This window comes from Phodopus roborovskii, unplaced genomic scaffold (assembly GCF_943737965.1).
Source record: "Phodopus roborovskii unplaced genomic scaffold, PHOROB, whole genome shotgun sequence".
Classification (NCBI taxonomy): Eukaryota; Metazoa; Chordata; class Mammalia; order Rodentia; family Cricetidae; genus Phodopus; species Phodopus roborovskii.
In genome coordinates, this window is record NW_026126416.1 from 3,533,430 (window position 1) to 3,553,769 (window position 20,340).

General features: G+C 39.7%; 1 protein-coding gene across 4 annotated transcripts in view; it reads left to right on the forward strand.

Moving 5' to 3' along the window:
• Window positions 1-20,106, forward strand: part of Ptprc (protein tyrosine phosphatase receptor type C) — a 91,734-nt gene extending 71,628 nt beyond the window's left edge. For all 4 annotated transcript variants that reach the window (XM_051183188.1, XM_051183190.1, XM_051183189.1 and 1 more), the window contains 13 exons: window positions 3,265-3,301; window positions 3,393-3,490; window positions 4,229-4,354; window positions 5,959-6,116; window positions 6,679-6,814; window positions 8,447-8,596; window positions 10,885-10,975; window positions 12,450-12,583; window positions 13,576-13,710; window positions 15,003-15,125; window positions 15,347-15,522; window positions 17,459-17,594; window positions 18,703-20,106. In XM_051183188.1, the coding sequence (XP_051039145.1) occupies window positions 3,265-3,301; window positions 3,393-3,490; window positions 4,229-4,354; window positions 5,959-6,116; window positions 6,679-6,814; window positions 8,447-8,596; window positions 10,885-10,975; window positions 12,450-12,583; window positions 13,576-13,710; window positions 15,003-15,125; window positions 15,347-15,522; window positions 17,459-17,594; window positions 18,703-18,975 (1,773 nt within the window). In that variant the 3' untranslated portion in view covers window positions 18,976-20,106. The remainder of the gene's footprint in view (window positions 1-3,264; window positions 3,302-3,392; window positions 3,491-4,228; window positions 4,355-5,958; window positions 6,117-6,678; window positions 6,815-8,446; window positions 8,597-10,884; window positions 10,976-12,449; window positions 12,584-13,575; window positions 13,711-15,002; window positions 15,126-15,346; window positions 15,523-17,458; window positions 17,595-18,702) is intronic.
• Window positions 20,107-20,340: the final 234 nt, after the last annotated feature.

A 20,340-nucleotide genomic window follows, 5' to 3' on the forward strand; every position in this document is an offset into this window, starting at 1 on the left:
CACTCTAGAGGGAAGGATTAGCAGTCTCTTCCTCTAACGGCCCAAGGAGCACTTCCTTTTGACTTTGGAGAGCATACTTAGTCTTTGTCACAAATACTCAACTCTTCCCGTGACAGTACATAACACAGCTCACTGACAGAAACACGTTAGGTATGAAGTCAGATCTTGTTGGATTTGCTCACAGGCCTGAATAGACCTTTCTTGTTCCTGTTACAAAAGCCACTTAAGGAAGGGAAGGTTTATTTTGGCTCATGGTTTGAGGTACACCACATCATCATGGTTGTGGGAGTATGGGTTCTGACCTCAGTGTATCTGCAGTCTGGAAAGCAGAGAAAGATAAATGCTAGAATTCCTTTCCTGTCCTCTCTTTCATTCAGTGCAGGATCTCTGTCAGGAGAATAGAGTTACCTACAATCAGGGTGGGTCTTCCTACCTCATTTAAGCCTCCGTTCATACTCCTCCCCTCCCCCACAGACATGTAGTTTGTCTCAAATTGACACTCAGGATTAAACATCAGGGTGCAGGGTGCAGGGAAAGGGGAGTTGGAGAGATGGTACAGCAGTTAAGAGAACTGGCCTTACTTGCAGAGTTTTCGAGGTTTGGTTCCCACCACTCACATCAGGAAGCTCACACTACCTTTAACATCTATTAAAGGGAGCTGACACCCTCTTGTGGCCTCTGTAGGCACTTGCACACTCAGATACTTGTGCAATTAAAATATGTAAAAAAACAAATAAATAAAACAAAGGTTAAACATCACAGGCCATAGTTTGCTGACTCCAGACCAAGCCAGGTTTTGGATCTTTTTGTTTTTCTGTTAATGCGTGGTATAATTAATGAACATTAAGTATGCCTTATAAACTTCCACCACCAAAAAAGAGAGATGTGGTATTCTTGGTCCATATTATTATACTGTGGCTTTTAATTTGTCTATAGAATAGATTTCTAAAAGAGGAATTCCAGGTCCAAGGAACCTATATAATTATAATTTAAACGTGTCCACACGGCAGTTGCTCTAACTCATAACCCGTTCCTATAAGTCCTTGACAAAGTATGTGATGTGCTCTTCTATGTGCTGATATGCATGGAATTCTCAAGTTTTTCTGAAGGGTGGATGGTTGAAATTGAGGTCCTTTTGTTATGGCCATTTATCTTTTGCTCACATGAATATGCAACGTTTTATTGAAGTGGAAAGTCAAATTTCACCTTATTATAGTGTGTGTATGTGTGTGTGTGCGCGCGCGCGCACGTAAAGGCATTAGTTTCTGAGATCCAGCATAATAAAATTTCACACATTAGTACCAGGACTCTATTCTCTAAGTTCTTGAACCAGAAAGTTTCAAAGCAAGTCATCAGTAGAGCCATGTTCACTCCAAGCTGCCTGGGAGGAAAGAAATCCTACATGGTCACCCTTTGGCTTCTGGGGCCTCCTGGCTATCCGTATTTTCCCTGGTTAATGGCTGCCCCTCTCCAGTTTCTGTCTCTGCCTCACGGCTTCCGCGCCTGCCCTATCTCCTGTACCCTCACACCCAGGGCCCTTCACTCATATGAGCACTGATCGTCACTCTTAAGACACGTTTTAACAGACCCACATGACTCTCATTTAAAGGCACGTTCTGGGGTTCCAGGGTAAATACAAAATTTGGGAGCAAGAATTCAATCAACCACGACGCACAGTCTATGTAAAAACATAAAAACAAATTTAGGTAGATATTTTTTTCTAGTTGAATCACTCATACACCTTTGACATCTATGTTTTAATCATTAATACTGTCACCTTTTGAGATATTTATTGTGTGGCTTTCCAGAACTAAATTATTGACACAAATGATCATGTCTGTTTGGTAACATGCTGTAATTTTCTAGATGCATTTGCTGTTTATCGGTCATCAATTTTTAGTGATTTCCACGTATTGATTAAATAATCCACAGTTCACTGTAAAATAGTCTTAGTTTGTCTAGGGGAATCAAACTCGATTGCATCCCCAGGTGGTTTCTGAAGATACCATCTGAAACCTGTCTTTCATCAAATATTTTTGATACCTAACACTTTCTATAGTCTTACTTAAAACCATTAAAACCATTCTCCTGAATGTGTGCATGCTCTCCATAGTATAAGTTATTTTTCCTGCTTTACATGTTCTCTGCAAAGCTTGTTTCCAGGAGCAAGCCACGCATAACTTAGCCATTGGTCATAACATTCACCTTCTTTTCAACTGAGCTTCGGCAAGTGAACTTAGCAGGCCACAGTTGTGGTGAACAAGTCTGTTTTCTGAAAATCTTGTCCTTCAAAGGACTAACTGAGAGCAGACATGGCAATGCTAGAGATTTTTGTAAGGATTTAGGTAGACCCTAACAATTAATAGCTTACACATTCTGCTTAACTATGTATGCTAATGGCGGGGTCTAGTTATAATTGCGTTTCTCCAGTTGAGCTCCAACCCCCTGGAAAGCAGATCTTGTCAGCTGCTAAGTATGTTCTTGTCATACTGCTAGAATTTATGAATAGGTGCATATGACTGATGCTGTCATGAGGATTAGTAAAATTAAGTGAGGATTTATATACCTGATAGGCAAAGTTTTAAGCAACGGCATCACTATCTCTTCCTATGGTATTTTTCCCTTTGCTAGGGTAAGTTTACAGTGTTTGGGGGTATTTTGCAAGGAATTGGCATATCTCATCTGTGTCTGCATGGCTTCCTTGTCTTAGTGGGGCAGAGAAAGCAGTCATTACAGATAATGAATGTTTTTATTTTCCATATCCGGAATGGCATAAAAGGACTCTAGGGAATCCAAAGCATGTTCCAGCAACAGTTAATATGTGGAAGTGTAGGTGTGTTCCCAGAGGGATTTGTTGCAAGAAAATGACTTGGAAACTCTGAAAAAGAGCTCCATGGCTGAAAAAAAAATGTTTAAATAGCGGAAGGTACTGTAGGGCAAGCAGTTTATAAATGAGGAAAGTCTGGGTTCATCTCACTAATTGCTGCACCATCCCAGATGAGATGAAGTCTAATTATAAAAGCTGTTTGGATTATACGGAAAAAATATATGTAGGTCATGAATGTTGTTTGCAAATGGTAGCTAACCTGTTCAGCACCATTAAATGTCTCATTGTACAGTGATACCCCCCTACAATGATCTAAAAATGGCCAGACATGTTTACAACCATGATAGAGCAACATCGACTCTTTAGAATTCACAATTTTGCATGTAAAATGAACAAGTGTTCTATAAATGGCTCTTCCCTTTGTGTGTTTTGATCAGGGCTTCAAAGAACCAAGGAAATACATCGCTGCACAAGGTAATTTATTGCAAACGCTAGAGTCGCTCCCAGAAATGTGTTTTATTAGCATTTCTGAGAAAGTACCTGGAAACTTGTACTTAATTTCTAGGACCCCGGGATGAGACGCTTGATGACTTCTGGAGGATGATCTGGGAACAAAAAGCCACAGTTATCGTCATGGTCACACGATGTGAAGAAGGAAACCGGGTAAGAGCCCAGAAAGCTGAGGTTGGAACTTAGGGCATGGCGAGCTACACCTGGCATGAGTAATACAGACAGTGCTCTGTTTTAACCCTGTTGATATTTTATTTACATTTCCGTGCAAGTAGAAAACCTAAATCTGTATACAAAGTGTGTGTGTGTGTGTGTGTGTGTGTGCATGCATGCGTGCATGCATGCGTGTGTGTGCACAAAATAGTCAAGCGAATTGACATTGAGGCATTTATTTGGCATTGTGGTAAGTTCCGTAATTCTGTACACTGTAACTTGCTACCTTCATAACTATTTGTGAATGGCCGCAGCAAAGGTGACCAGCCTTGGATAAATAGTGTGCACACACGTAATTACAAATTACAGATTATCACACACATTATTATCTACTTTGAGAGAAGTAAAAGGCTCTGTTTTCCTGAGCCTGAAAGTGACCACGTGTAAATGCGCTACTTTTCCCTCATCAATTTTTGCAGTCTTCTTGTAATTATAGGTGATGAGGGCTGGGCAGATTGTCCTTCTGCTGATCGGTTAAGATAAACCCATCCAGAAACATTAGTGGGAAATAGGACCCGTTTCAGTTCAAGGTGCACGTATTACTAAAAACACATGCAACGTTTCAGGGGAGTATCAGTTGAATAGATTTTTGATTGCTGGTGTTTTAGGAGCAACAGAAACTGTTTTACGATACACCGGAGTCATCAATTATTTTATTTTTATTCTTTGAAACTGTAGAACAAGTGTGCAGAATACTGGCCATGCATGGAGGAAGGTACCCGGGATTTCAGAGATATTGTTGTAAAGATCAATGAACACAAAAGATGTCCCGATTACATCATTCAGAAGCTGAGCATCACAAATGTGAGTTTTGTGCTTCATTACATAACTTTTCGATTGGTGTGGCTTTTTTTTTTTTTTTTTAATAAAACTACAGCTAAGGAATATTAACCGTGAAGAGCTTAGACACATCTGGGAAAGATCACTTTTAATGACCTTTAGGGGAAAGAAACAGGTTGAAGCAACTGTGAGAGCTAAGCAGATAAAATTTAGATTGCTGATCAATGCATTGTTTGTCTACACCGATCATAGCGTCCCTTATGCTGGACCTCTGAAGTAGCAACGGGAGGGTTCTCAAGATGTACTGAGCCAGTGACAAGGTTAAATGGAAAATCCAAACCTGCCTGTCAGTATCAGTAGTCTGTCTTATGGAAAGTGTATTTTAAAAATGGCACATCACACGAGCATTTTCAGAAGTAGCAAATTACAACTATACAGCTGAGAGAGGGAGAGGGAGAGAGAGAGAGAGAGAGAGAGAGAGAGAGAGAGAGAGAGAGAGAATTCAGCTCAACAAAGAATGAGGTCGGTGTGGCCTTGGAAAGAGTTGAAATAGAGGATCATCTCTTATTACACATTCCCATTTCCAGGAGAATTCCAGATAGAGGAGTCTATAAATGCAGAAAACAGATTGGTGGCTGCCTTAGGCTGGAGGGTTTCAAATGGGGAGTCAGATGGGTTCAGGCTTTCATTTTACAGCGATAGCAATGTCCTGTCACGAGTAATGGAGTACTGCTCTGGTTGTAACAACACATTTAAGTATGTAGACTCATTGATTCACCATGTATATCTTAAGAGTGCGATTTAAACTTGCATACTCTACTTGAGTTCCTCTTTTCTTTGAATTTTATCTGTTGGGGGTTTTTCGTTTGCTTGTTTGTTTTGTTTTGGTAATCTGGACTTATTATTTGTGCAAAGCTCAGATACATTTTCTTCAGGAAAACAAAAACCGAACAACCACATTTGCTAGTTATTTCTCCTAAAACCCTCTTTGCTGCTCTGCTCTTGCTCTTGGGTATTAGCAATCATATACACACATGTACACACACAAACACACACACACACACACACACACACACATACATACATACACAAAGTAGATAATAAACTGTAGAATAGAATGTAAACCAAATAATTAATTATACTTTCTTCATGTAGGAAATAACTTGCTAGGAACCCAAGTAGATGAATTCTAAAACATTGTGAGGATAGTGTTTACTTAGTTTCCAAACATCTCTCCACTCCCTTTTTTAGTCTCTTTTTTTATTTTATTTCATTATTTTTAATTTTGGTTTTATATCACAGAAAGTGTGAGAAGTTTCTTCTTTCCTAACTCTTCCTCGCTCTGCTTATCACTGTTTTACTGGGTATTGCATCTGAGTCTAGTGTGACTTCTCATGGGACAGGGAATTCAATCCTGGAAAACAAAGAAAGAAAGCTTTTGAAACAAAGATTTGTGGATAGTTACACAGATCCTCTTCTTATTTATATCTATCTATCTATCATCATCTATCATCTATCATCTATCTATCTATCTATCTATCTATCTATCTATCTATCATCTATCTATCTATCTCACCGAGTTCACTTTGAAAGAAACCGTCTCAAAGAATGCATTATCTCTCAACTAGAAAAAGGAGAAAACAACTGGAAGAGACGTGACTCATATCCAGTTTACCAGCTGGCCAGACCACGGGGTTCCCGAAGACCCCCACCTGCTCCTCAAACTCCGGCGGAGGGTTAATGCTTTCAGCAACTTCTTCAGTGGCCCCATTGTGGTGCACTGCAGGTAAAGACGCTGTGGGCCAAGAGTCCCCAGGGCTCTGTACAACTCCATTGGGCAGCCAGGGACATTTATTTATTGGCTAGTGCTATGTCCCCCCCCCAACAATCCACCAAACTGCTGAGATGAATTTATATTCATTTTCAAACAGCTTCTCTTATAATAACTGACATTTCATACTTGCATGTATTTGTGGGGGCATAAGCCGATGTCATGATTTGTAAAGTACAAAGCAAGGGCCTGAATGTAAATGCGTAAATAATTTTCAAGGTGAAACTTGCCTTTTTGCAAGCCTTGATGGCTTCTCCATTTTCTCCTTGTGAACATGGTTCATGTTTTTATTCCTTTTTTTTAACAAAATTGTGCTTGTGTGTGTGTGTGTGTGTGTATGTGTGTGTGTGTGTGTGTGTGTGGTATTAAGACAGAGGACAGATGTATAGATTAAGTTCTCTTTCCACCTTTAACTGGTATTCAGGGATGAAGCTCAGGTCAGTCTTGTCAGTCAAGTTCTTCACCCACTGAGCCATCTGGTATACCTCACAGCTCACTTTTCTGTTTGTCCCTATAGTGCTGGTGTTGGGCGCACAGGCACCTACATTGGAATTGATGCTATGCTGGAAGGCTTGGAAGCAGAGGGCAAGGTGGATGTCTATGGTTATGTCGTCAAGCTAAGGCGACAGAGGTGTCTGATGGTACAAGTGGAGGTACAGTCAAAATTTTCATGAGTAGGCTCACTTTTATTGATGACTGAAATCTCCTGGGGGCAATGGTGAGGCGTGTAAAAGAAATACATGTCTTTACAAATCCAAAAGGTGGGTGAAGAACATGTGTTAACTTCTGAAAGCTAAAACAAGCTAGTCTCTATCAGAAGCACTTTGGACTCGTGTTAAAAACGTACCTTGGAAGCAATATAAGCTTAAGATATTCCCCAAACAGTAACATCACTTACATTCCTGAGCCTGATGAAACAGTGTTGGCAATTTTTCATAACATTAGCAGATAGAAAATATCCCGGGTCAAGAGCATCTTGTGTTTTGTTTGTTTTCTTTTGTTTACACGGGATCTCACTATACAGCCTACTTGGCCTTGAATTTGCATCAGAAATCCTGCCTCAGCTTCCCAAGTGGTAGGCTAGCAGTCAGGAACCACCCCGTCCTGCAAGAAGCTGTCTCTTTGGACTAGAGTTCAGAAATTCAAATACAGACCCTGAATTGTTCATTTTTATACTCTGTGGATTTCTTTCATCTTTCTATTCCTCAGAGAAACGATCCATAAAATGGAAATGGTGCTGAGATAAAGTCAGTATTTACCTCATAATAATAACCAAAACAAATATGAGGGGAGGAAAACATAAGTTGAAACACTTAGACAAGTTTGGTGTATATGCTGTAGCATTTGTTAATTGGAAGTGGTAGTTATTATTAAAAATGTCTGTTTGGCAACCGTGCAAGTTTACCTGTGTAAATGGCCATATACAGAAACAGGTGCAGGGATGCTCCTTGGGTTAAGCATACTTAGAATAACAAAATATTTGAAATAATCTAAATATCTATAGTGAGGAATTGAAAAAAAAATCACAGCAAATTGAAAACTTGTACTGTTGGAGAGAACAATCCATCTCTCTACATGGTCAGATACAGAGATAGAAACTACAGGGATCAGTGACATGCGTGACCTTGTGTGTAGATAAATAGACAGGAATACAGATTTATACTAATAGGATGATTCCCAGGAATTAATCACAGTCAAAAGATATGCCAAACCACACATGGTGGTTTAAAAAAGACTTATCAGAATCATGTACTTTTCTTAAACAAAACAAACAAAAAAGGATTCCAATGAGATAACAAAAGGATTTAGGGTTGTTAAACTTTGGTTTGGCATACTAGATTTTAGCCTTCTTCATTGAAGAGAAATGCTATAAAAACTTTGAATAATATGTTCTATAGTATATCAACCTATTTTCTGACATATGTTGAAAATTATTATAGCTTTGAATAAAATTAATCTCAAAATTAATCAGTGGAGGAAGTAACATGCCATGTGTTAGTATAGAAAATCTAGGCATAAAATGAAAGCCACATACAGTGAATACTCTATTTGACAAGCTATTTTATTTTCTTATGGAATTTTAGTCCAAAATGCAATTTGTACATATTCTAGAAAATTGTGAGAGTCAATTTTGAGACTATTTATATGCTACATATATCAATATTCTTTTATCACACAGCTTCCTGATGTAGGAAAATTTGTATGTATGTATATTTTAGTTCAATGGGATATGTAGGGCTCCGTAGTGTATGTTAGTTATGTGTGTCGTCCTTTGCTTTTTGCAGGCACAGTACATCTTGATCCATCAGGCATTAGTGGAATACAATCAGTTTGGGGAAACAGAAGTAAATCTGTCTGAGTTACACTCATGTTTACAGAACATGAAGAAGAGAGATCCACCCAGTGACCCCTCTCCTCTGGAGGCTGAATTCCAGGTAGCGATGGTCACAGCGTTCCCAGTGATTATAAGGAGCTTTGTGGCATATGGCCTGTTTTCCAGTTCCTTGGTTACAAACCAGTGGGGCACAGATGAGGAAGCTAAGACTGAGTGTTCTCAAAAAAAAAAAAAAAGTCTGAATTTATACACCAATTATGTAAGACACTTGTCTAAATCCTGAAGTCTGAGTCTACAAATAGCAAAATAACATTCCTGCTTCACTAAGCTTATATGAAGAGTTTCAAAATATTCACAATAGCCACTGAACGGTCTGCCACAGACTATGTAACATCCCACTTTTAAACACTATGTCTGGTTTTGGTTTCAGAGGTAAGTAATTAGGAGAATTTACAGCTAATTAGGAAGTTGAACTAGCTGAAGCTGGTAGACAGAACACAAAGGATAAGTATGTAGGTCTCTACCTCTTTATTAAGTGATTATTATGAAAGCCAACTGCAGGTGCAGTTTGCTACGATTTCATTGTGTTGACTTCACCGTACTCAAACAACTTAGGTGTTAAAAGTGGTGTGATTTTGTTTTCCATTACACCTGTAATTTCCAGTTTACTGAGACATTCAATTTCATAAGAGAAGAGATGTGTTTTTTTTATCAGATGCAGCAGACCACTTGACTGTTTAGGGTGAAAGTTGAATTGAGCTTGGAGGATAGGTACAGCATCTAATGATACCAAGTCCCACCATTTTACCTAGTAGGGGACTAGCAGACAAACACAATATTGAACATCAGGAACGTTAGCATTATTTTCTTTCCCTTTGAGCTGATGAACTGACCACAAGCCTACTGAGTCACATATGAATACTTGTTGTTTGGTGATGCTTGTATATTAAAGGTAAATATTTTTTTTAATGTGTGGTCACTAAAAGAAATAGGGATTTGTTTCTCACTAAGCAGGTAGGATTGCATTTCTTGTGGGAGCCAAGGATATTTGCAGGTACAAGAGGTTTTTTTATACAGTGTTCTGCCTGCATGCAGATACCAGATCTCATTATAGATGGTTGTGAGCCACCATGTGCTTCGTGGGAGTTAAAGTCAGGATCTCTGGAAGAGCAGCTAGTGTTCTTAACCTTTAAGCCATCTCTCCAGCCCCTGTAGGCACTTGAGTAAAAGTGCTTTTCAAGCGGACATTGGAGAGGTCTGGGAGAGACCTGGAGACACTACTCCATCCAAGCAGACAAAATGTAGAGACTGGTGACAAAGCCTGGTCTACAAAGCTACACAGAGACACCCTGTCTTGAAAACAAACAAACAAACAAACAAACAAACAAACAAACAAAATCAGTTTAGACAAAGTAAGCGGGAGGAAGGGAGGAAAGGGTTAGTCTGGCTCATGGTTTGATGGCTTAGTTCATTATGGAGGAGAGGAGAAAAGGCAGGATGTGAGAGGCTGCTCTCAGGGTTGGATCATAGACCCTCTAACTACCATCCTACTTGGAAAATGGCCCATGTTTCAGGCATCATCAATATCCTGAAGTCTCCATTGCAACTTAGGTTTTACCCTAACAGCTTCACACCCAGATCACTCCAGAGTTCCATGCAGAGCATCGGCTATAGCCCTGCTTCACATTAGATGACCTTGGTCGCCTCTTGGAACCTTGTTGAAGAATTCTATAACATCCGCATCTTTGCAAGTCTGAAAACACAGCGTCACAGAGACAATGCCAAGTCCCTTTGCCAGCTAGAGATCCATCCTGGACCTCTCAGATTTCAGCTATAACCACCTCTGTGTGCTTCATGGCTGAGATTTGGAAAATACTTCCCTGGAGAGCGTAGCTGAGAAACAGTGCTATGAAAACTGTCTATGTTCAAACATTCTCTTTTCAAATGGGTTCAAATTGTTGTATCCTTGCTCTGTCTCCCAATGGATGGGGTCTTACATCCTTTGGTTATCTCTCTTGTTGACCCAGACCTGTTCATTTAAAATAATTTCCTGTTTCACGATGGATAATAATGAAAATATGTATTTTGTGGTTTTGTCTGATGTAAGACAAGCCATACTACATTGCTGTCAATCAGCTCTTAACTAAGAAGCAAACTCTATTATGTACAAATGACATTTTTCGGTCTCAGTTCGACATGTCAAAGCCGCTAAATGTGTGAGCAAAAAAAAAAGAAAGCTTCAGAGTCAAATTTAAAAACTGTCACCCATGGGGAGTTACATAAATTTCACAGGCATTGACGAAGTTCTTCTCTTTAGGTGAGGTCTAGGCTACAACAATTAAGGAAATATTCAGATTTTAAAGGAAGATTATTGTTTGTTTTTCCTAGAGACTTCCCTCATATAGGAGTTGGAGGACACAGCACATTGGAAATCAAGATGAAAATAAAAAGAAAAACAGGAATTCTAATGTTGTTCCATGTATGTAGTTTACTTTTATATCTTGTGTCGGATAAAGTTAAGCCATGTTGGAACTTACTTAATGTAAGACTTGTACTTGATTGTTAATTGAAAAGAGGTTTGTGGGTTATCTAAAATTTGGTTTTAGCAGATTATTTGGATCCTAATATTTTCAGTGAGCATCTGAAGACGAACAGTATTTGGTGTGTTTTCATCCCCTGAACCCCATGCACATTTGAAAAAAAAACAATAAAACAGGAATAGGTTATAAGAAGTTGAAGCCCCTGATCTGGAGCAAGGAAAAGCTTGGTCTCCTTTGTTAGTTTTATCCTATCTTTAGTATATTTCAAGGTAATCACCAAATCGCAGGGGTTCTTACAGACATTTGCTCTCTTGCCACTGATGCCTGAGAGGTTGGGGGGAGGTGGGAACGTTCAATACATTGTCAGTCACGAAGTTTACCACATTGAAACGTGAACAACTTTTTAAAGCTTTAATTCTACTTAAGCTTATTGACAGGATCACACCTGGTGCTGCTTTGATTGCATCCAGCTGTCTATACCAAAATTAGCACGGGTAAAATATAAGCCAAGCTAATAAACAAGGCAACCAGATGAATCAAGTCAGTGGATGGCTGACCAGGTTAATTTCGGCAGAAGTCCTTGTTGATTCGGTTAAAATATGGGATTGATAGTAATGTTGGTAAATATTTCATCCGCTGAGTTTTTACTCATTTAAAATGTCAAGAAACAAGGAATACTTCAGCACCAAATAAAATTAGATTAAATAGTAATTAACCTGAAGAATGTAGTTAGCAGAAATCATTAATTTAATGTTAATTAAATAACACTGAAAACAAAAATCCAAGATATGAATTTTAAGGCATATTAACCAGGACAGTGATAGCCCACAAATAACTAAGGTGTGCGTACCAAACAGTGAGCAATCATTTGGAGCGTAATGATGATAATAATGCTACTTTTTATGACCCCTGTTTCTTTGGGTACTTTCTTCTTTTTTTCTTTTCTTTTTTTTTTTTTTGTTTTTTGTTTTTTGACTTCCAAAACTAATTTTTATCATTAAGTGTTGAATGACTTAATGATTAGACTCTTATCACCATTAGACTAGCACATTTAATCCTGAACTTCCTTTTCATTTCTACGTATCCATCACTCATAAATCTAATTACTTTCATTTGCATTTTTTATTTTGTCCTGGAATGTGTTCGCGCCCAGAGCATTCTCTGTAGGTGAGCTCAATCCTCAGCCCTGCTTACTTTTCTGGGAAAGCTTGTTTTTTGTTTGTTTATTTGATTTTTTTGGTGTTTTGAGACAGGGTTTCCCTGTAGCTTTGGAGCCTGTCCTGGAACTCGCTCTGTAGACCAGGCTGGCCTCGAACTCACAGAGATCCACCTGCCTTTGCCTCTGCCTCTTGAGTGCTGGGATTAAAGGCGAGCACCACCAACACCCGGCTGCTACTCTCTGTTTTTACACAGATGACTTTAACAGAGTGACTCTTAAGCATGAGCTGGAGATGAGCAAAGAGAGTGAGCCTGACTCAGAGGCATCTTCTGATGATGACAGTGACTCGGAGGAGACCAGCAAATACATCAATGCCTCATTCGTGATGGTAGGTATCTACACTTCCAAACCTTTGGAGATCTTGTCTGTGTTGGTAGGTCCATTTTTTGGGGAATATTATGCATACCCGATAAGTTCAGTGAATGATCTCATCATATTCAGAGGTACAAAGCTTTCACTTATCAAACTAAGTAAAAGAGTTGAGACTTTATCAATGGTTCCCAACAAGGACACGCTATTGCTCATATTTTATGTTAAACATAATAACATACTAGTTTTTAAAAGAAAATTAGAATAAATCCAACTATTAGAAAGCATCAGTTATTCAATTCAGCAAAACTGAATTTGTGTGATGGTGCAGTGAAAAGCCTTTCACTCAGATAACTAGAATTAGTTAATAATATTGGGATCACCCCAGCACTGGTCTTATTAGCCTTGACAGAGATGTGTCAGCATTTTGAAAGTCTCTCAGATGAGTATATTTAGAAAATAACAACAAGTGAGCCAAAAAAAAAAAAAAAAAAAAAAAAAAAAAAAAAAAAAAAAAAAAAAAAGTAGGGGATTCGGAAAGACTTAAGTATTCAGTTGGATTTATTTCTTCTCTAGCTCTTCCTGCAACTTACATTTTAGTGAGTATTAGCGTAATTATGCTGTGTCATATTATAGTATGCTATGTCACAAGTTAAAATAGATGATGAGGATAATTTTAAACGCTTATGTTAATTCATTTCACAATTAAAATAAGTAAAATAAGAAAAATATTTTTTATAAGAAAAGTTCATTTCGAAAGGTAACATTGCACGTTGTAACTGTAATTTCACTTTATTGGTTGCGAATTAACCATTTTACGAACAGATACTGCATTGTTTCCTTGGACTTGAGAATCATAACTTTGTCTATTAATGGCAGTGGTCCTAAATCATCTATTTTCTCAAAGGTGTTCAAGAGTCTGTTGCTATCATTTTTTTTTTTTTTTTTTGATAGCAACACTAACAAATTCCCAAATTTGTGATTTTTTTTTTTTTTTTTTTTTTTTTTTAGAGTTACTGGAAACCAGAAATGATGATTGCTGCTCAGGGACCACTAAAAGAGACCGTTGGGGACTTCTGGCAGATGATATTCCAGAGAAAGGTCAAGGTTATTGTGATGTTGACAGAGTTAGCCAGTGGAGACCAGGTTTGTGCTTTGGAGAACGGGGTGCCCGAATACCCTTCGCCGTGACGTGCCATTTTCCATTCTTGGATCCCTTGTTTATCGCTGTGCCCTCCATGTTTTCCCACCTCTGTGACATAGTCAGCCTCGTCTGTGTCCCTATCTTATGTCTGGGCTCTGACACTCACTCCATCCCGGAACTAGGGGTGAGAGGGACTTACACGGTGGAAGGTTATGCCTCTCTGCACCTGTCCTATATTTGTATGGCAAAACCCAGTCTCCGCTCTGAACATTTATGTACAGAGCTTTCAGCCTCCATCTGGCATCCTTTGTACCTAAGAGACCCTCCCCTGCCCCTCTTCTAGAAAGACAAAACTTTTTGAAATCTTCAGCTACATCCTTCCTCCTCTACTCCCATGTGATAGTGTTGCCATAAGATTCTGTAATTGGATTTGAACTTACCATGTACTTTTACTTTTTACTTAATCCATGTGACATATGTTGGGCGTGCGTTTCCCTTAGTACCTGGAGATACCATTAAAACTCCTCAATGGTAGATCATTTAATACCAGTTTAGCCCTACCACATGGTGAGGCTTATTTAGTGAAAACCCTCATAAGCAGGCACCATGATCCATTACTGTCCGTTTTCCCCGTCTCGTCTCCTACCTCTCTCCTCTACAGATCCTGTCTGCTCGGTTCCCCTTGCTCTCTCTTCTGTCTCTGATTTTCATCTCTCTGCTTCTTCATGTCTCTCTATCTCCAGCTCCATCCCTCTACCTTCGTCTCCTGCCAATGGTTCTATGCGTCCTCAGCAATTGTGGGATGCTAATTTGTAGACACCTGTGGTTCCGTTTGCTTAGATGCTACCTCAGCGTAGCTTCTCATAGAGTCTGGGTGAAGTCTTTGGCGCAACACAAACCGTTCTCAAGGACAAGTGGAGGAGACGCCCAAGTTGTCAGAAGGGTGGCAGCTGACATCAGCACACTCCATAGAATTTTGAAGAGGTTGGATAATCGGGGTTTAAAAAGTGGGACAAATCCTGAACACCTACCTCTTCCTGAGTTGGTAAAGCTAGCCTTGGATTACCTGGATGGTTCACAAGCAAACACCATGCAGTAAAAAGACCTTCAGTGTGTTTGAAGTAGATTTTAGATGTGTAAAAAGGTTTCAGTTTTTAGAATGCAATGGTTTCCATTTAGTAAATGAAAAAAAAAAAAAAAAAAAAGGTAAGGAGAGAGATGGGGATCTGAATGCTTTAAATAGCATGCCAAATATCTGTGTAGAATCTGGTAAGAAATGTTCTTCTTGATCTAGGAAGTCTGCGCTCAGTACTGGGCAGAAGGAAAGCAGACTTACGGAGACATGGAGGTGGTAACCAGGGACAGCAGCAAATCCTCAGCCTACACTCTCCGTACCTTTGAGCTGAGACATTCTAAGGTAGGCAAACACTTCTGGAAATATTTACTCACGGTGCAATTAATCTGATAGCAAACCAACATAAATTCATTTACGCCATCAAGGCCACTGCCTGTATAAGGCTTCTGAATAAAAACTGTAAGTTATCTGAATGAAAATAACTGTGAAGGAAAACCAGCTGTCAAGGGACAAAGCAGACTGAACTTACTTTGTGTTTATGTCCCCTCCACCTCTGATTGCAGAGGAAGGAGCCCAGAACTGTGTACCAGTACCAGTGTACCATGTGGAGTGGGGAAGAGCTTCCTGCAGAGCCCAAAGACCTGGTGTCTATGATTCAGAACCTGAAACAGAAGCTTCCCAAGAGCTGCCCCGAAGGGATGAAGTATCACAAGCACGCGCCGGTCCTCGTCCACTGCAGGTCGGGGCGCTGATGGGGTGTACCCTAACGTTGTCAGGCTTCTCCGTCTCCGTTGAGTTCTGTTCTCCTGATGTGTAGAACCTGTGACGATCCGCAGGAAGCAATCCACGCTCATGTTGTTCACCTGTACCGCAGCTACAATAGGAATCTAAACAATTCAGGTTATAAAAGCACTAACTTTAGGCTGGTAGCTGTGTACTATCATTTAATGTAATCTTTGGCTCTCCACCCTACCTAGCATTAGACCTGGAGTCTTGGATGTGGTAAATGAACAGGTGATTGACAGAGAAATGTGTGAGTGGACCGGCCAGTAGATTTCATTATGCACAGAATTATGTGCATTGCATTTAGTCTGCTGGATATTACAGAACATGAGAGCTGAATGATGTTCCCAGTAAACATACTTTAAGCTATTTATTTTTAAACGTTTACAAAATTGCATGTTTGTGCATGTGTGTCTGCGCATAAGCTCACACAGGCATATGTGCGTTCACGAGTGCGTGTGTGTGTGTGTGTGTGTGGTATGTATGTGTGTCTGTGTGTATGTGGTGTGTGTGTATGGTATGTGTGTGTATGTGGTGTGTATGTGAGTATGTGTGTGTGCTGTATGTGTGTGTGTACGTGTGTGGTGTGTGCGTGTATGTCGTGTGTGTGTATGTGGTGTGTATATGTATATGTGGTGTGTATATGTGGTGTGTGTGTGTATGTGTGTGTGATGTGTGTGTGTGAACAGCCCATGTCATGTATGAGGAGATCAGAGGACAGCTGTGGGAACCACTTTCCTCCTGTCACTTTGTGGGGTCGAATAATCGACTCAGGTCACCAGAACTGAGTACAAGCTCCTCCGTCTGCTGAGCTTCCCATGTGCCCTTAATTTAAACATGAACTGGAATTTCAGGGCTTGGCAACTTGACCTTAAACCCATTTCTGTGATGACCCTCAAAAGCACTCGTGCAAACAATAATATTTAAACACATTATTTCCTCCTGTGCAGACACTTAAGTGTCACCTGCAGCAGACAGCTACATCCCGTCCTCGAGACAGTTGGAAAAGCTGCATAACAGGAAACCTTTACAGGGGCAGAATAGCAAAATAAGTGAGGAATTAAAAGCAATCCCAATGCACGACCAATACCGTAAATCAGGTGAAATGCTTTTTACCAATTGTGAAAATCCTCATTACTGGCATCACAGACACAAGCTCTCGTTTGCATACTGTTTCTCAAGATTAGGTGCGTTTTGAAGTCAAATTTATGTAGAAAGAGAATGTAAGCACAGAAGTTGAGGCTTGACTGTACTGTCAGGATGCCGCCGTACGTTTCTTAGTGAAGTATTAATACCGAGTACCTATTGATTACGTGAGGTCTGAAATGAAGCTGTGTTATGTTTTCTACCCTTTATTCATTCTCCTTCTGTGGTTTGTCCTTGTCAAACATGGTTTCACCACTGATGTAGAAGCTGAGCACTGTAAAAGGTGCCAGGAGAAGCAGAGAACGGAGTCAATGTAGGGCCAGTACTCGGGCTTAATTTGTTTCTGATCATGCTTGGATGCTTCCTGAAATCGTGGTTCCCTCTCCTATCAAATTGACCTTGTTGTATTAGTTTTAACAGCCTAAGTAAGACATTGCTAAAAATGGATTTAAAGACACAAAGCACTAAACGGAAGAAAGTATATTTTTAATGTCAAATCTATGTCTCATGAAGCCACAGAATCAGCATCACAGTCATGTATTGGAAAAGTCTGTACCCGAGTGCATTCACAGAAACGAATTTGGCCCTTAAAAAAAAAATTAGAGAAAGATTCCTCCAGTAGATGTGAAATAAAAACACATCCCCCACCTCTCAGGGTATATTCGAGTAGCATTTTTGCAATAAAAGCTGGATTATTTAATTTTCCGTTTTTTTTTTTAGAAAAAACTCTCTTGTTCTTTTGGCAGAGACGGGTCCCAGCAGACAGGGCTGTTTTGTGCTTTGTTCAATCTCTTGGAAAGTGCAGAAACAGAAGAAGTAGTTGATGTTTTTCAAGTGGTAAAATCTCTACGCAAAGCCCGACCAGGGATGGTGTCCACCTACGTAAGTGTGCCTCGATGTCACATCCAAGTCACCTGCGGGTGCTACGGGCTTCCCTCTCCTGTCTTCGAGTTTTCTCCCCTTCTATTTTCTTTTCTGTTTTCCCATTCATCTTCACATCCTGAATCTCAAGGCAGGACAGTCAATGGAGATAAGACCTTCTTAGAGTTTGTCAGCAACTTGTGACAGGCTACATTGTTACATCCTTAAGTGCCCATTCATTCTTTCCTTTTCCCTTTAGACAATTATCAGCTACTCTTGTTGTATAACAAACCAGCCCCAAATTTAGTGACTTCAACAACATCAGGCATTTCAGAGACATTCTATTGATTGATCTCCAGGGTTAGCCAATGAGACCCAGGTTCGTATGTCTGCCCTCAATTGCTGTGGCTAGCCACTTAGGTCTGGCTGGCCTAAAATAATCTCTGCTGCCAGTGAATTGTCAAGTGACTGTCATTTACCTTTGGCTGCAGGAGTGAGTAGCCAGTGGCTACGTGCACAAGGCTAGCCCAAGCTTATAAATTGGCAGTACATTAAGAGAATGGGCCTAGAACTGTCACAATATGGTTTCCAACCAATATAACCTTGAGGCCAGCCCAGAATCGAGAGGCCTGTAGTTCGCATGGCAAATCGTTGTCTATACAATGGGAAGCAGTATGTGTTACTTTTATGCAATCAGAGTATCCTCTGTCTACAGTAGTAACCGGTGTTGAACACCAGAAATTTAGAAATTATTCTTGATATAATTTCTCATGAAAATATACGAAGCTTTCATGTACATGTGAATTGATTTTTAAAAAAAAAAAAAAAAGTATTTGAACGCCTGAGAAATGCATCTAATGCTCTAAAGGAACAAAGGCAGATAGGCACTGAATAATAAAATAACTGGATTTACACAGACGGTGTAAGACGGTGAATGGGGCACTTGGCTTTAATTTGTGGGGAGCTGAGCAAGCTTCTTGAACAACGTGATTCCTGCTGGCATTGGTAAACATCGAGTGCACTTCCTGTTGTCTAGACTTTTAAAAGGAGGTGAGGTGGTTAGTGGGTGCGCATCCCTTCTGCACGTAAGAACTTCCTCCATGCAAGTTTCGATGCTTTCTTTCACCAGGAGCAATACCAGTTCCTCTACGACACGATTGCCAGCGCCTACCCTGCCCAGAATGGGCAAGTGAAGAGAGACAACAGCCAAGACATAATTGAATTTCATAACGAAGTGGACGGAGCCAAGCAGGGCGCTAACTGTGTCCATCCGGCTGATACCCTGAATAAGATTCAGGAAGACAGCAGAGCTGCGGGACCTGCTGAGCCCCCCAGTGGCACTGAGGAGCCAGAACTTTCTGCCAATGGCCCTTCCAGCCCAGCCCTGACCCAGAGTTCATAGGAGAGGGCTCGAGCGGGACAACTCAGACATCTCAAATTAGTTGTTTCTATTTTTCTCGAACCAGTGGAAGAAAATGGCTGTGCAACGTTCCGTGGGAACCTGTGTCCGTCCAGCCTTACCACTGCAGGGAAATATTTAAGTTTTGTCAAAATGTTTTGTACAGTTTTATGCTTATTTTAAAAATGTATCTATCAATCAGCAAGAGTGTGTGTGTGTGCCTGTGTGTGTGTTTGTGAGTGAGTGTGCATGGTGTGTGTATGTGTGAGAGAGTATGGGAGTGTGAGTGAAGGTGTGCGTGCATGTGTGACAGGGTGAGTGACTCAGGGTGTGTGTGTGTGTGTGTGTGTGTGTGATTTCAAGCCATTCTAAACGCTCTTGAGAAGCATTGCCTTTTTTTCCCCCCTGAAGAAACTATACATTTTATATCGAAACCATTAATTTGCTTGAAGGATCCATTTTTTTTTTTTAATCACCAACTGAGTGTGGGCTCAGTTATAATAATACCATTGTGTGTATTTCTGAAATGACCTCAAGATGTCCTCCTTGTCCTACTGATGATCTTGTAGTTTAGAATGCTATCTCTGGAGTTACATACATAAGAGTGCTGAGGGTGTGCATAGCTGCTGCAGGAAGGTTAATTAAATTAACATTTGAGAGTTTATGCTCCACATACTGTCATTTCATCATTATCTATTAATGCATATTTAATCAAACATAAAAATCTCGAGAGAGCCTAATTCTGTATACACGTTAAGAAATAGGACTTCGTAAATGGGCTGTTGTCTACACAATAAATGAAATTACTACTTGACACTTTCAATCATATTTATACATGTTATGACTGAACCTAATACATTGCCCTTAAGCAAATGCAGTATATGCTAAAAACACATAAAATAAAAACAGGAGCATGAAAATTTGTTTGTGCTGATCATTTACATGTGAGACCTCATACAGGTATCTTATGAAATTCAGTATTCATGAGAAACATAAAATTGAATATGCATATTTCCTATGCTTAAAGCCATCTTTGGCTTTCATTACAGTGCATTTATTTTGAACTCTGTAAATGTTTAGCTTACTCTTACCAAGAAACAACATTGATAACCACAATAAAATTTTCAACTATTACCTTCCTTGTTTATATGAAATGTGTTGCATGCTCATATGCAAAATACATATGTGCCTATTAAAATTTAATGCATTCAAAACACTTTTACTGGCCCCCAATTCTTTAAAAGAACTGAAGTTTGTTATATGAAAGTATATGAAGTTTGAGATCTAAAGACTCTTCAATATTAATTTTCAGGTGTAGTGGAAACAGCACCTTTGGTGAATCTTGCATCATCTGATCACATTAAGTTT